The 15,577-nt window shown below is 42.9% G+C and overlaps 1 protein-coding gene across 12 annotated transcripts in view; it reads right to left on the bottom strand.

The window, feature by feature from the left end:
- Window positions 1-15,577, bottom strand: part of LOC144611663 (nipped-B-like protein) — a 323,382-nt gene that overhangs the window by 185,729 nt on the left and 122,076 nt on the right. For all 12 annotated transcript variants that reach the window (XM_078430871.1, XM_078430886.1, XM_078430895.1 and 9 more), the window contains one exon: window positions 1,118-1,278. In XM_078430871.1, the coding sequence (XP_078286997.1) occupies window positions 1,118-1,278 (161 nt within the window). The remainder of the gene's footprint in view (window positions 1-1,117; window positions 1,279-15,577) is intronic.

The following is a 15,577-nucleotide window of genomic DNA, read 5'->3' as shown; positions in this document are numbered from 1 at the left end:
ATTGGACACATTAGCGGCAGGAAACATGTTCCCAATGTTGGGGGAGTCCAGAACAAGGGGCCACAGTTTAAGAATAAGGGGTAGGCCATTTAGAACGGAGATGAGGAAGAACTTTTTCAGTCAGAGAGTGGTGAAGGTGTGGAATTCTCTGCCTCAGAAGGCAGTGGAGGCCAGTTCGTTGGATGCTTTCAAGAGAGAGCTGGATAGAGCTCTTAAGGATAGCGGAGTGAGGGGGTATGGGGAGAAGGCAGGAACGGGGTACTGATTGAGAGTGATCAGCCATGATCGCATTGAATGGCGGTGCTGGCTCGAAGGGCTGAATGGCCTACTCCTGCACCTATTGTCTATTGTCTATTGTCTATTCCATATTTCATTCATAATTGAAGGAATTCCCCAGTAATATTATTCCTTAGGAAGACCTGACAAATTATAAAGCCAGCCAGAACGATCCAATGTGCAGAACAGCAATAACCTTTCTAGCCTAACTGACCTAAATGCCAGTTATATGGTACTAAACCATCTACTACATAACTAGTCCAAAATTAGAACAGAATCCAGATTTCCCTGCTATGAATGAGGGAGAATAGCAAATGAGCAACTCAATTGACCTCACTATAAAGGCACAAAAGAAGTCTGATTCAACTTTAAAATAAAATACACTCAGATTTCCTCCCATTGGTTGAAAACAATTTACATGATAGTTGAATAAATAAGAACAAGTCTAGCTGCCCATACAAGAATATGGTTAAAGATGTCCACCCACTTGGCGCTTATTAGTGTTGGATCAGGCAATGCATGCACATAGGAAATCCCAGGGACAATATCTTAACCTGCAACTTAAAACAGTATTTCATCCGAAAAACTTGATGTCATTGGATTCAGAGCCGAGACTTCGGTGTCATCTAAATCATTCTGTAACAAATTTATTATCTAAAGACTATATTTTCTAAGCATCAATTGCACTCTGGAACATGTCACTGATTCTCACTCTGTGCTGTTCATCTCAAATTCAGGCAATTTTACCTACAAATACTTATTTAAAACACAGTAGTTCAAATTAAACAGAATGCGAGCAGATTGCTTGAATGAACAAACATTTTCTGAATCAATTTCCCACCTCTGATCCAAGCCGATGAACCATATGAATGTAGTCCTCATTTGATCCATGTCTGGAATTATCTGAATGGTGGTTGGACGAAGAGCCCGATAACTGACTTGCCACTTTACTATCGTGAATATTCCGCATACTGCTGGGGATCATGGCGCTTGAAACAGAAGCTGCAATGGACAAAAATCAATGTTAAAGAAGCCATTCTGTATGTAGGGAGCATGTGTCACACATGCTAAAACATGCTTCAATCCCAATTCCTTGCTGTACAGCTGTGGGAAACATGCATCATGGAACATACATTAGTGATGCTGCACAACCAAACTGGATCAACACGTTATTTTACTTAAAACTCCTCTTAAGTATGTTTTTTTATTTTACTTAAAACTCCTCTTAAGTATGAACTTTATTTAAACTGGATCTCGTAACCATAAAGCAAAAAGCTTAAAAATACATAGAGATTCATTTTCTAAATTTGTGGTGAAAGTGGATTCAATAAAAATAAATTAATATTTTGAAAAGGATATAATTACAAGCTGTGGTGAAGGGATCCTTCTTACAAGAGGACAGTGGGGGCAGAATGATCTAAAAGACTTATTGTGGATGATCAGCCATGATCACATTGAATGTTGGTGCGGGCTCGAAGGGATAAATGGCCTAGTCCTGCACCTATTGTTTATGTATCTATGTATCTCTGGAGAACATCTCTGAAAAAGGGTTCCGACCTGAAATGTTCTCCAGAGATGCTGTCTGACCTGCTGGGTTACCTTAGCACCTTGTGTCCTTTATTTGTAAACCAGCATCTGCAGTTCCTTGTTTCTGCTCTCTATATCCAGGCAGTTAACTCCCCCTGGATCCTACTTGATCTAATCTTTCAGAGCATTTTGTCACACGGAAACTTAAAAAGGCCTTGCAGAAACTTTTCTACGATCCTGCCCTCATCCTTATTGGATGCTTCTTCAAAAAAACTCAGATTCAAGAGCCACGATCTCCCACGCACAAACCCATGCTGACTATTGCGAATCAACCAGTCTATCCAAAAGCAGGTACATTTCATCCTTCACAATCTTCTTTGATAACTTTCCTACTGCAGATGTTAGGCTTACATCAATAATTCTCCAGATTTTCTCGCGTCCTTTTTGAAATAGAAGGATATTAGCCACCCTTCAGTCTTCCAGCACTTCACCCATATCCAATGATGATTCATACATCTCAGTCAGGATCCTGAATTTTCTTCTCCAGCTTCCCACAGCATCCTTGGATAAATCTGATCGGGCCTGGGAGATTTATCTACCATCCTATGTCTTAGGACATCCAGCTCCTCCTCGACCGTAATACAGACTGTCCTCAAAACATCTCCATTATCTGTCCAAAGTTTTGTAGGCTTCATGTCTTTCTTCATGGTAAAACTGAAGAGAAATATTCACAGAGATTCTGAATCCTGTCCCTCCACACATAGATGACCACCATTCTTTCTCCGGTTCATTTCCTGACCATTCCCTCAATTTGTCTCCTAATCCAGGGCTTCTTACTCCTGACTGCCTTGCCCTTCACTCTAACAGGAACATGCATTGATTGAACTCACATTATCACATTTTAAAAAGTACTCCATTTTACAGACGTCCTTTTGACCACAAATATCTTTTTACAAGTTGCTGTCTAATAGCATCAAAGTTGGCCTTGCCTAAATTTAGAACTTGTATCTCCTGTGCTGTGCTCCGTCCTATCTTTCCGTACATCACCCATAGCTGACAAAGATGCCATATTCTCCCTCAGTCATCTCTTCTCTTGTTTCCCCACAATATTCTGTGATGGACATCACTAGCTACCCAAGCAGAATATGAGGTGTTGTTCCTCCAACTTGAGTGTGACCTCACTTTGCCAATGAAAGAGGACAGAAAGGTCAGTGTAGGAATGGGATGGGTAGTTAAAACGGTTAGCAACCGGCAATCCAGAAGGCCTTGGCAGACCACACTCGTGTTCTGCAAAATAGTTGCCAGGTCTACGATTGGTCTCGTTGATGTAAAGGAGGCCGTATAGGGAACACATAATGCAGTAGATGAGATGCACATGAACCTGTCTCGCCTGGAAGGATTGCTGGATTCCATGGATGGATGTGAGGAAGGAGGTATGACGTGTTACATCTCCTGCGGTCACAGGCGAAAGTATTTGTGATGAGGGGTGGTTTGTGTGGGAAGGGATGAGCGAACCAAGGAATTGTGAAGGAAGCGGTCTCCACAGAAGACAGAAAGGCAGGGCAGCAGAGAAGATGTGATTGGTGGTATCACGTTCACTGTTGTGGAAATTGTTGGAGAATAATGCGTTTGGGACTAGCTTTGTGAGGTGACTTTGTTAGCATGAATAAGTTGGGTTGAAGGGTCTGTTTCTGTGTAGTGTAGCTCCACGACATTAACCTATGAACCTGCCCACATTTCAGGAAACTATGGATTTAGACTTTGGGGTGATCTATTATTTACTGTAAATATCCTACCCCTATTTGACTTCCCAAAATTTATCACCACCTATTTGTTGGGATTACGTTCCATCTGCCAACGCCCTTCCAATTTTTTTAATGTGGATTTTCCAGAAGATTTTTTATAAGGGGGAATGGTAAATTAAATCCCAAATTGGCCAAGTGGTCGGAAGCAGAGGATAAAGGTTGTTGATGTGACTGGAAAGCAGTTACCGGTAGCGTTCCACAAAGTTCAGTTTTTGGTTCTGTGTTTTTCCAATGATAATATTCATTTAGATTAATTTAGAGGGCTTGATGAAGTTTGCAGATGATACTAACATCGACCACGTGGCTCATAGTAAGGATATCAGTCAGCCCGACATCAGTAATACAAACGTAAAGTGCAGGAAAAATTCAGCATATCAGGCACCCTCGTGGAAGGAGAAACAAAATGAATTTTTCAATCTTCTTGATTAGTACGGGTGTCAGAGGTTATGGGGAGAAGGCAGAAGAATGGGGTTCAGGAGGGAGAGATAGATCAGCCATGCTTGAATGGCAGAGTAAACTTGATGGGCCGAATGGCCTAATCCTATTCCTTTTCCTTATGACATTTAAGTCCACGACTCTTCATCAAACCTTTCAGATTGGTGTCAGAAGGAAATATTTGAGGAAATTATTAAGTGATATTGGTGTACTTGGAATAGGATTCTGAAAAGTCAACACCAGTGATATTGGTGTACTTGGAATAAATAGGATTCAGAAAAGTCCTGCCATTCAAAACGGCTGGCCTCCAGTGCCCCACTGGGTCAAATCCCCATGACTCTTGATTCCTCCATCTTTCACCTCCACTTTGAAGAAATTGAATAATCTGGCCTTCACTACCCTAAGTGGCGTGAATGTTAAGAAATTCACACCATCTGAGAACATGAATTTATGAAAGATAAATTAAATTTATTACACGCAAGTAGAGAACATGGCACTGGGAGAATTATACAATTGTAGATTGATAATTTGCTTACACGAAAATTGTACCGTTGACTGTGGTCAACGAAGCTGGCACAGATCCACGCTGGGTCCCACTATTGTATCCATGATTTAGTTTAGTTTAGAGATACCGCGCAGAAACAGGCCTTTCGGCCCACCAAGTCCGCACTGACCAGCGATCCCTGCACATTAACACTATCCTACACACTTGGGACAATTTACATTTATACCATGCCAACTAACCTACAAACCTGTATGTCTTTGGAGGGTGGGAGTAAACTGAAGACCCTGGAGAAAATCCACGCAGGTCACGGGGAGAACGTACAAACTCCGTACAGACAGCACCCAAAGTCAGGATCGAACCCAGGTTTCTGGCGCTGTGAGGCAGCAACTCTACCGCTGCATCACCATGCCACCCATTGAATCAAAGGATCGTGAGATATAGCGAGATTTTGTTGTGGCAAAGCGACCTGGCAAAATGCACAGTGGGGAGGTTGCAGAAAAGCCTTGCAGGTAAATAGACGGGTTAAAATAGTCAAAGATAATAGAAATGTGCACCAATGAGCACACCCATTCTAGGAGAAAAATAACAGCAAAAAATTGCTTAAAATGATGATTACATACAACGGTGCTGGATTTCTGAGGGCTCTGGGTGCTCATGTACGTGAATCACAAAGGTGGCACAGTGGGAAGCAACCCAGAGAGGTCCAGAGACCCGGGTTCAATCCTGATTACGGGTGCTGTCTGTGCAGAGGTTGCACATTTTCCCTGTGACCACGTGGGTTTCCTCCCATATTTAAAAGGTTTGTAGGTTATTTGGCTTCTGTAAATTGGGTGTAGGATATGAAAGTAAGACAAAATGGAGCCATCGTACGGGTGATCGATGGTTGACATGAACGTTGGGCTGAAGGGCCTGTCTCCATGCTGTATCTCAAAACTTTTTAAAAAACTAAACACTGAAAAAATCCACGTATAGCAAGCAATTGAAAGGCAAATGGTGGTTTTCGATTATAGAGTCAGTGTCATACAGCATATAAACAGGCTCTTCAGCCTAACTTGTCCACGCCAGCCAACATGCCCGATTTACATTAGTCCCAACTGCCCGCACGTGGCCTATAATCCTCTAAGCCTATCCTATCCATGTACTTGCCAAAATGTCTCTTAATTGTTATGACAGTACCTGCCTTGCCAACCTCCTCTGGTAGCTCGTTCCATATATCCACTGTATAAACATTTATCTTTTGGGTTCCTATTAATTCTTTCCCCCCTCATCTTAAACCTATGTCCTCTGGTTCTCAATTCCCCAATTCTGCTTAAAAGAATTTGTACATTTGTATTTCTCTCATTTAAGTACACCTCTTTAAGATCTTCCCTCATCCTGCACTCAAAATAAAATCCTAGCACGCCCAACCTCTCCCTATAGCTCAGGCCCCCGATCCGAGCAGCATCTTCGTCGATCTTCTCTGCACCCTTTTTAGCCTGACAACATCTTTCCTTTGATAGACACAAAAGCTGCAGTAACTCAGCGGGTCAGACAGCATCTCTGGAAAAAAGGAATAGGTGACGTTTTTGGTTGAAACTCTTTTTCAGACTGAGTCAGGGGAAAGGGAAACAAGAGATATAGACATTGATGTAGAGAGATATAGAACAAACGAACGAAAGAAATGTGAGCTGTGTGCTCGGTGAAAACGAGTACAGATAATGAGACTCAACAAGACGACTTTGAAGCTGGTTCATTTAGCACACAGAAGCCTGCCATGTCCTCATCATAAGAGCAGATTCCTTGTACAATGACATTGAACCATGGGTGAGCCTACATTTGGAATAAAGTCTGATCTCCTTCCCAAACAATCGCGTGGATTACGAGAAATGCAAGAATGTTGCCACAATTGAAAAACGATTGAACTATGTGTAAAGCAGAAACAGAATTACCAGCCCAACTAACTGGTCCATGCCTACCAAGTTGTCAAACCAAGTCAGTCCCATTTGCCTGCATTTGGCCCACTAGACCTTTTCTATCCATGTACCTGTCCAAACACCTTTTGAATATTGTAATTGGACCTGCCTCTATAGTGGTATGAATATTGATTCCTCTAACTTCAAGTAACTCTTGCTTCCTCTCTCTCTCCGTCCCTCCCCCACCCTATTTCCCCTACTAGTTTCACTGTCTTCCGGATTAATTTTACTGTTTTTATGCCTCATTGTCACCTTCCCCTCAACCAACAATGAATCATTGTACATTTCCTAGATCATTGTCTGCTTTGATCTATTCTTTGATCGGGCTTATCACCAACGGTGATGAAACAAAATACAGAGCGGAGGTGCAGAACCTGGCGGACTGGTGCTCTGATAACAACCTGTCCCTAAATACCACCAAGACCAAGGAGCTGATCATCAACTTCCGTAGGTCACATAACGGGGAATATGCCCCGATCTCTATCAACGGGGACAGTGTGGAGAGAGTGTCTAGCTTCAAGTTTCTGGGCACTCACATTTCGGAGGACCTAACATGGTCCAATAACACTGCTGCGCTGGTCAAGAAGGCACAGCAACGACTGTTCTACCTAAGAACACTGAAAAAGTCTGGTCTACCACAACAGCTGCTGACGACATTCTACCGCTGCACCATAGAGAGCATCCTAACGCATGGCATCCGTGTGGTACCTCAGCTGCACGGAGGCAGAAAGGAAAGCTCTTCAGCGGATAGTCCATAGAGCTCAGAGGACCATCGGAAGACAGCTACCAGACTTGGAGGGCATCTACAACACACAATGCCTCAGAAAAGCCACCAGCATCCACAAAGACTCTTCACACCCCTGCAACAGTCTGTTCGAACTCCTTCCATCGGGCAGACGATACAAGGCCTTCTACGCCCGCACCTCCAGACTCAGGAACAGCTTCATCCCCAGTGCCATAGCTGCTACGAACCGGTCCTGCTGAGCCGGATGGTCACATCGCACAGTGATCCGGCACAGATCTACTTGCACTTTTTTCTGTCTTAAAACTGTTACAATTTGTTTTGGGTTGTTGTTGTTCAAATTAACTAAATTATTGCATCGTATGGGTGGCGCATTCCCAATCTCGTTGTACCCCTGTACAATGACAATAAAGATATATTGTATTGTATTGTATTACATGTTCTTTGTACCTTTCCATATCTCGTTTCCCTCTCCCCTGACTCTCAGTCTGAAGAAGGGTCTCGATCTTAAACGTCACCCATTCCTTCTCTCCAGAGATGCTGGCTGTCCCGCTGTTCACCTTATTACCCCTCGTGGTTTTATATAGCTCCATAAGGTCACCCCCCTCAGTCTCCTACACGCCAACATTTTCAGCTTCTTAAACCATCCAGTCCTAACAACATCCTTGAGAAAGTAAGCATGCTGTGCATCTTCTTCGTAACTCTGTCTACCTGTCTCACCACGTTTAGGTAACTATGTACCTGGTCTCTGGGATCTCTCTGTTCTACAAGATTCTTCAGGGCCCTGCCATTTACTGCCCTGGTTTAACTTATCAATGTAACACCGCACATAGAGTTAGAATCCACCTACCATTCTGAGGCCAACTTTCCCAGTTGATCTAGATCCTATTGTAATCTCAGGTAATCACCTTCACTGTACTACACCACCAACATTAGTGTTACTGTAAACGTACCTACCATGTTAACTACACTCTCATCCAAATTGTTAATGAAGATGACAAACAGTGAACCAAGCACCAATCCCTGGTCACAGATCTCAATCTGGAAGAACAACCTGACAAACTACTATTCTCTGATCCTATTTTCAAACTAATTTTGTAATTGGACCTGCCTCTATCGTGGTATGAATAATGATTCCTCTAACTTCAGAGGATTCCTCTAACTTTAAGAGCATTAAGGTGGATAAATCCCTTGCACCTGATGGGATTTATCCCAAGTTATTGAGGCAAAAGAGAGGAGAATATGGGAGCCTTGACAAAGATCTCTGTGCCTTTTCTAGCCACAGGTGAGGTCCCGGAGCACTGGAGTGTAGCTAATATTGTTCCTTATTTTAGAAGTATAGAGAATCCAGGGAATTATAGGCTGGTGATCCGCACATCTGTGGTGGGGAAACTAATGGAGAGAATTCTTCAAGACATTATCTAATCCCATTTGGAAAATAATAGGTCGATCAGCATGGCTTTGTACATGGCAGGTCGTGTCTTACTAACTTGAACAAGTTTTTTGAGGAGGTAACGAAGGTGTTCAATGAGAGTAGGGCGATGGTTGTTGTCTACATGGATTTTAGTAAGGCATCTCATAAGGTTCCTCCCATGGTAGGCTGAACCAGAAGATTAAGATGCACTGGATTTTTAGTGATTTATAACAGCACGGAGGTACAGAGGGAACTTGGGGTCCAAGTCCATAACTCCCTGAAAGTGGCAACTAAGTAGGCAGCACGTGGTTTGCTTGTTTTCATAGGTCAGGCCATTGAGTACAACAGTCAGGAAGTCATGAGGCAAGTTTCTAGAACTTTTGTTAGGCCACATTTGGAGTATTGTTTACAGATCCTGTTACCTCGTTACAGGGTGGATGTGGAGACTTTGGAATGGGTGCAGAGGTAGTTTACCAAACTTATGCCTGGTATAGGGAGTGTCAGCTACAGAGAGATGTTGGACAGACTTGGTTTTCCCTGGAAGCAATGGGAAGACTGGACAGAATATTAAAAAACTACGAGGGGCAAATATAGGTGGGCCACCAAGAGTAATGGGGGGGGGGTGGGGTGGAGCAGCAGCACCGGGCAGTAGCTAGGACTGTTCGGTGAACTTTTGAAACTTTGCAGCATCAAAACGTGGTGACACTCGTGTACTGCTTGTGAAGTCTGCTACATGATTTTACCGGGTTGTCTGCAAAATGAAGCATTTCACTGTACCTTCGTACATGTGACAATAAAGTATCGTTGAATCATTGAGGGTAGAAAGTCAGATACTTTTTCCCAGGATGGAATAATCAACTACTAGAGGGCTTAGTTTTAAGGTGAAAGGGCCAAAGTTTAAAGGAGACCTGCTGTGCAAGCTTTGTTTTACACAAGGGCAGCCAATGCCTGCTGGGGGTGGCGGTTTAAAATACATTAGTGGCATGTCTGATAGGTAAATGGATATGCTGGGAATGGAGGGATATGGTTTATGTGCAGGTCGATAAGTGGTGGTCTTGGCACAGACATTGTAGGCCCGCCCACCCGCAGGTGCTGTTCGTGTGCTGCACTGTTCTGTGGTCTATTATCAATTACATCATATACAATGTGTGTTAAGGAAGTGTGTGTTATCAGCATTTGACTGAATAGGATACAAGTAAAGTTTTTCATTATATCTCAATACACGTGTAAACCAATATTAATATCAAATACATGTCTGCTCATTTTTGATAACCGAACCATGCAAAAACAATTTTGTCCATTTATTTGTGTATCTTATAATTTTATACATCTCTATCAGGTCACCCCTCAGCCTCCATGGCTCCAAGGAAAACAAACCCAGCCCCATCCAATCTCTCCTAATAACTGAAGTCCTCCAATACAGTCAACATCCTAGTGAAACTTCTCTGCACTCTCCAGAACAATCGCATCCTTACTATAGTCCGGTGAGCAAAGTATGCCACTACATCAATTCCATCTACGTTGCACACTGCTTCAGGCCAGTAGCGAACATGACCAGGAACCTTATCACCCTGGTCATTCTCTCTCCTTCTCTCTTTCATTAGACCAGAGATACAAAATCTTAAAGCATATACTATCAAGAGTACGGAAGGATCCTGACACAAGCTTTGCCGCAGTGTTGATCTTCCAATGCATCTCACTGCGGACGTTATACTTTTTATCTGCAGTTTCTCTGTAACAGTAACGCTATAACGCTGTAATACTATTTTCTGCGCTATGGTATTTTTCCATTCGCACTACCCGTTGTACTTGTTTATGGCTTGAGTGTACTCATGAATAGCAAGATTTGACTGGATTACACACATGGTTTTACAATGATACACTTGACAATATCAATACCAAATACGCACAATACTTCAAATGCGACCTTAGTAGTGATTTGTAAAGTTGCAAAGTAACATCCCAACTCTTATATTCAATGCCCTGATCTATGGAGGAGTGTACACCACAAGCCTTCTACACTACCCTATGCATTTGTGTGGCTCTTGTAAGGGAACCGCGTACTTGGACCCTTGGGAGGAGAGAGTGGTGCACCAATGCAGGAGAAGTTTGGGCCCAACTTGGTCTAGTTTTCTATAAATATCCTTCCCCTACTTGATGTCATGAAACTAATCACCTCACCCATCAGGATTAAACTCCATCCTACCAACTTTCTAACTGATCTATCTTGATTGCCATCCTCTAACACCCCAATTTTCATGTCTTTAGTTAACAGCTTCTGTGCGATAACAGGCCCTTCCACCCACCGAGTCCACGCCGACCAAGGATTACCAGCACACTAGTTCTACCTACACACTAGGAATAATTTACAGAAGCCGTTTAAACCTGCATGTCTTTGGTATGTGGGAGGAAACTGGAACACAGAGAAAACACTCATGGTCAGGGAGAACGTGCAAACTTCATACAGACAGCACTCGCAGTCAGGTTGTAACCCGGGTCTCTGGTGCTGCAAGACTGCAACTTTACTGCTGCCACAATCGTCTCTTCAAAATTCACATTTTAGTCATTAATATTCTTTTTTGCACTTAATCTCCTCTACATTCCACCCAATGTCAGATCTTCCTTTTCTCAGCATGACAGGACCTGCTTTATCTCTAAATTTCTCTAGTGCTCACGAAAAGTAATTGGGACAAAAGGTCAATTATTTTTCTCTTTGTAAATGCGTAGCTTTTCTACTTTACTGCTTCTTGTGTCTGTTTTGGATCGGCCATCAGATGCAAGCTGTGGAGTTGAAAGTACACTTGATATCAACAACAAGCAATGTCTAGCTGATGACATACAATACTTGGTATTTCCAAAAATCTGCCATTTTCCCATACGGAGGCCATGGGTTTTGAGCAAAGTTATTTTAAAGAATCAAGATTGGATCTCAGACCTGGTTTGTTTGATGAACAATTGTAAAGTAATGTTTTTATCTGAAAAAAGCTCAGGGTTCAACCTGGGCTCTGCACTTTTATCTGCAGTTAGTCTGCCCATCTTTGAAAAACTATACTAAAACCATGCAAACTGATCATTGCATCAAATCTATATACCCAAAATATGAACTACTTCTATTAAAATATCTCTTTGCTCTTAAGATATGAACATTGGTCTCCAGGATATCCCACAAGGTGGCGCAGCGGTAGAGTTGCTGCCTTACAGCAAATGCAGCGCCGGAGACTCAGGTTCGATCCTGACTATGGGTGCTGTCTGTATGGAGTTGGTACGTTCTCCCCGTGACCTGCGTGGGTTTTCTCCGAGATCTTCGGTTTCCTCCCACACTCCAAAGACATACAGGTATGTAGGTTGCTTGACTGGGTAAATGTAAAAATTGTTCCTAGTGTGTGTAGGATAGTGTTAATATGCGGGGATCGCTGGGCGGCGCGGACTCGGTGGGCCGAAGGGCCTGTTTCCGCGCTGTATCTCTCTAAAAAAAAAAAAAGTACACCCTTTCCTCCTTCAAAAATAGCGCCGAACCAAGCCAGGTTTACATGACCCATTTAAAATGAAGAAAAATATTTCAAGTAGTTTTGGTCCTATGAGGAAAAGCCAGAAAGGTTTGAATAAAGGCGTGTGGGACATAAATGATCGAAGATGTATATCCAGCTATTATGCTGAAACGGTGAGGTCACTAGGGTAACAAAGGTGAAGGTTTGAGCAAGAGTTGAGGTGAAATAGCATCCAAAGTGGATGATACCATAAATATGAACATCAGTAGCCTTTGTGATGGAAGAGAAATAGGGGTTAGAAGCTCAACTTGGCATCAAATAGGATTTCAGTCTCTGATTTATTAGGTTCATGGTTTTGAATTTAGAGTTTGCCGAAGACGCCGTACAGCTGATATTTCCAGCAATGGCTTGCTTCTCTTTGGTGAAGATGGACGATGCAATGAACAGTGTCAGAAGTTGGGATAAATACACATCAGCCAGTCACATGAAATATTCCAGTTGGGATAAATTCAATACTAGAAACAAGGGCAGGAACATTATTTTAAACGTTCTTAGAGAAATGTACATCAACAATGGAAGCTGACTGTATTTTAAATTTAAAAGGTAATTATAAGTGAAGAATTTTAAAATATGCAGATTTTGATGCAGTCAGTTCGAGCATTATTCTTAAAGAATTTTATTTTTCACAACGTATTACTTTGGATACCTTCCTAAGCTCATAAGTTCTGGGAGCATTAACATTATTTAACATAAAGTACTGAGCACAAATAACAGGCTTCAAAATATCTCCAAATATTAGAGGGGAAAAAAACTTAAATCCCAATTAAATCAAGTGGGAAAATTAATTTCTGAACAAAAATGAAAATATCACAATGCTATTCTCACTGCTTATATTACTCAGCTCTCTCCACCTCGAGAGCTTTAAGGGTAGATGTAGCACGACCACCTGACCACAATGCTCTACAAGGTGCATCAGAAACTTGACGACCAGTTCAGGACGAGCATCCCAATAAAGACAGTCACATTAATAATTATTGCCAGGGATATTATCAGGAAATATTGTTCAATTCTCGAGATCAGTTCCATTTCACATAAGCAAAACTGATGTCAGATGGAAGTAGTGGGGGGGGGGGGGGGGGAGAAGATTCCCAATATGAATACTTGTTAAAAATTGGGAATCAAAAATGACAGTATCACTCCAAAGTTGTTTAATACTGCATACATTTTATGTCCATTCCTTCAATGGGCTCAACAAATTAAGGGTGGCACGGTGCCACAGCGGTAGAGTTGCTGCCTTACAGCGCAGAAGAGCCAGGTTCGATCCCGACTACGGGTGCTGTCTGTACGGAGTTTGTATGTTCTCCCTGTGACCTGCGTGGGTTTTCTCCGAGATCTTCGGTTTCCTCCCACACTCCAAAGACGTACAGGTTTGTAGGCTAATTGGCTTGGTGTACATGTGTGTAAACTGACCCTAGGTAGACACAAAATGCTGGAGTAACTCAGTGGGACAGGCAGCATCTCTGGAGAGAAGGAATGGATGACGTTTCGGCTCGAGACCCTTCTTCAGACTGATGTCTGGGGAGTGGATGGTACAATGATAAAATGTAATCAGAGACAGTAAGACTGGTGGGAGAACTGGGAAGGGATGGAGAGAGGGAAAGCAAAGGCTGCTTGAACATTAGAGAAGTCAATGTTCATACTGTTGGGGTGTAAGCAACCCAAGCGAAATATGAGGTGCTGCTCCTCCAATTTGCGCTGGGCCTCACTCTGACAATGAAGGAGGCCCAGGACAGAAAGGTCAGATTGGGAATGCGAGGGGGAGTTAAAGTGCTGAGCAACCGGGAGATCAGGTAGGTTTAGGTGGACTGAGTCTGCGCTTGGTCTTGCTCCAGGAGTCCACACCTGGAGCAGCGGATACAGTAGATGAGGTTGGAGGTGGTGCAGGTGAACCTCTGCCTCACCTGAAAAGATTGTTGGGTTCTATGGACAGAATCGAGGGGGGAGGTAAAGGGACAGGTGTTGCATCTCCTGCGGTTGCAAGGGAAAGTACCTGGGGAGGGAGAGGTTTGGATGGGGATGAGTTGACCAGGGAGTTGTGGAGGGAACGGTCTCTGCGGAAAGCAGAAAGAGGTGGTGATGGGAAGATGTGGCTCGTAGTGGGATCCCGTTGCAGGTGGCAAAAATGTTGGAGGATTATGTGCTGTAGGCGACAGTTGATGGGGTGGAAGGTGAGGACAAGGGGGACTCTGTCCTTGTTACGAATGGGGGAAGGGGGAGCAAGAGCGGCGTTGCGGGATATCGAGGAGACCCCAGTGAGAGCCTCATTTATAATGGAAGAGCGAAACCCCCGCTCCCAAAAGAATGAGGACATCTTTGATGTAAATTGTCCCTAGTGGGTGTAGGATGGTGTTAATGTGCAGGGATTTCTGGTCGGCGCGGACTTAGTTGGCCAAAGGACCTGTTTCCGAGCTCTATCTCTAAACTAAACTAAAATAATATTAAAATAAAAGAAACTTTGCATAAAGACATGAAAAAAGGAAACTGCAGTGGCACGGTTTTTATCTAGAGCTAATAGGTTTCGCAGTAAGCAGGATAAGACCATGCCCAACACGAACATTCTGCAAAATTTAATAAAGCGCCCCGTTCCTTTTATTACTTTTTTTCCCTTAATTTCTTAATTTTCTTAATTTTGTTTCTTAATTTGTAATGAGCATTTTGTATATTCATTAATCTCTGGGGAAGGTCTATAGCATAAGCTACATAAAATGAAACAATTAAACAAGAACATTGCTAAGCATTACTTTAATATTCATTCAATTGTAATTTATAAATTTGTCCATTAAATTGATCATTTGGAATTCTTTACTAACAAGTTTGCTTTTCATTATGTCTACATACATAGTACAGCACAGGAACAGGGCTTTCAGCCAACAATGTCTATGCTGTTAAACTAATCTCGGCCTGCACATGAATCATATCCCTCTATTCCCCACATCATGTGCCTTTTGAAAAGCCTCTGCAACACCACTATCACATCTGCCTCTGCCACCAGCCCTGGCAGCGTATTCCAGCCACCCACCATGAAGGGCAAATAACCTGCCCTCACTTCTCCTTTAAACACTCTGAATAGAAACATAGAAAATAGGTGCAGGAGGCCATTCAGCCCTTCGAGCCAGCATCGCCATTCATTGTGATCATGGCTAATCATCCACAATCAGTAACCCGTGCCTGCCTTCTCCCCATATCCCTCGATTCCACTAGCCCCTAGAGCTCTATCCAACTCTCTCTTAAATTCATCCAGTGAATTGGCCTCCACTGCCCTTTGTGCCAAGAATTCCACAAATTCACAACTGTGGGTGAAAAAGTTTTTTCTCAACTCAGTTTTAAATTGCCTCCCCTTTATTCTTAGACTGTGGCCCCTAGTTCTGGACTC

This window comes from Rhinoraja longicauda, chromosome 3 (genome assembly GCF_053455715.1).
Source record: "Rhinoraja longicauda isolate Sanriku21f chromosome 3, sRhiLon1.1, whole genome shotgun sequence".
Classification (NCBI taxonomy): Eukaryota; Metazoa; Chordata; class Chondrichthyes; order Rajiformes; family Arhynchobatidae; genus Rhinoraja; species Rhinoraja longicauda.
Note: the sequence above shows the minus strand (reverse complement) of the source record. Positions and strands in the feature narration are given on the sequence as shown.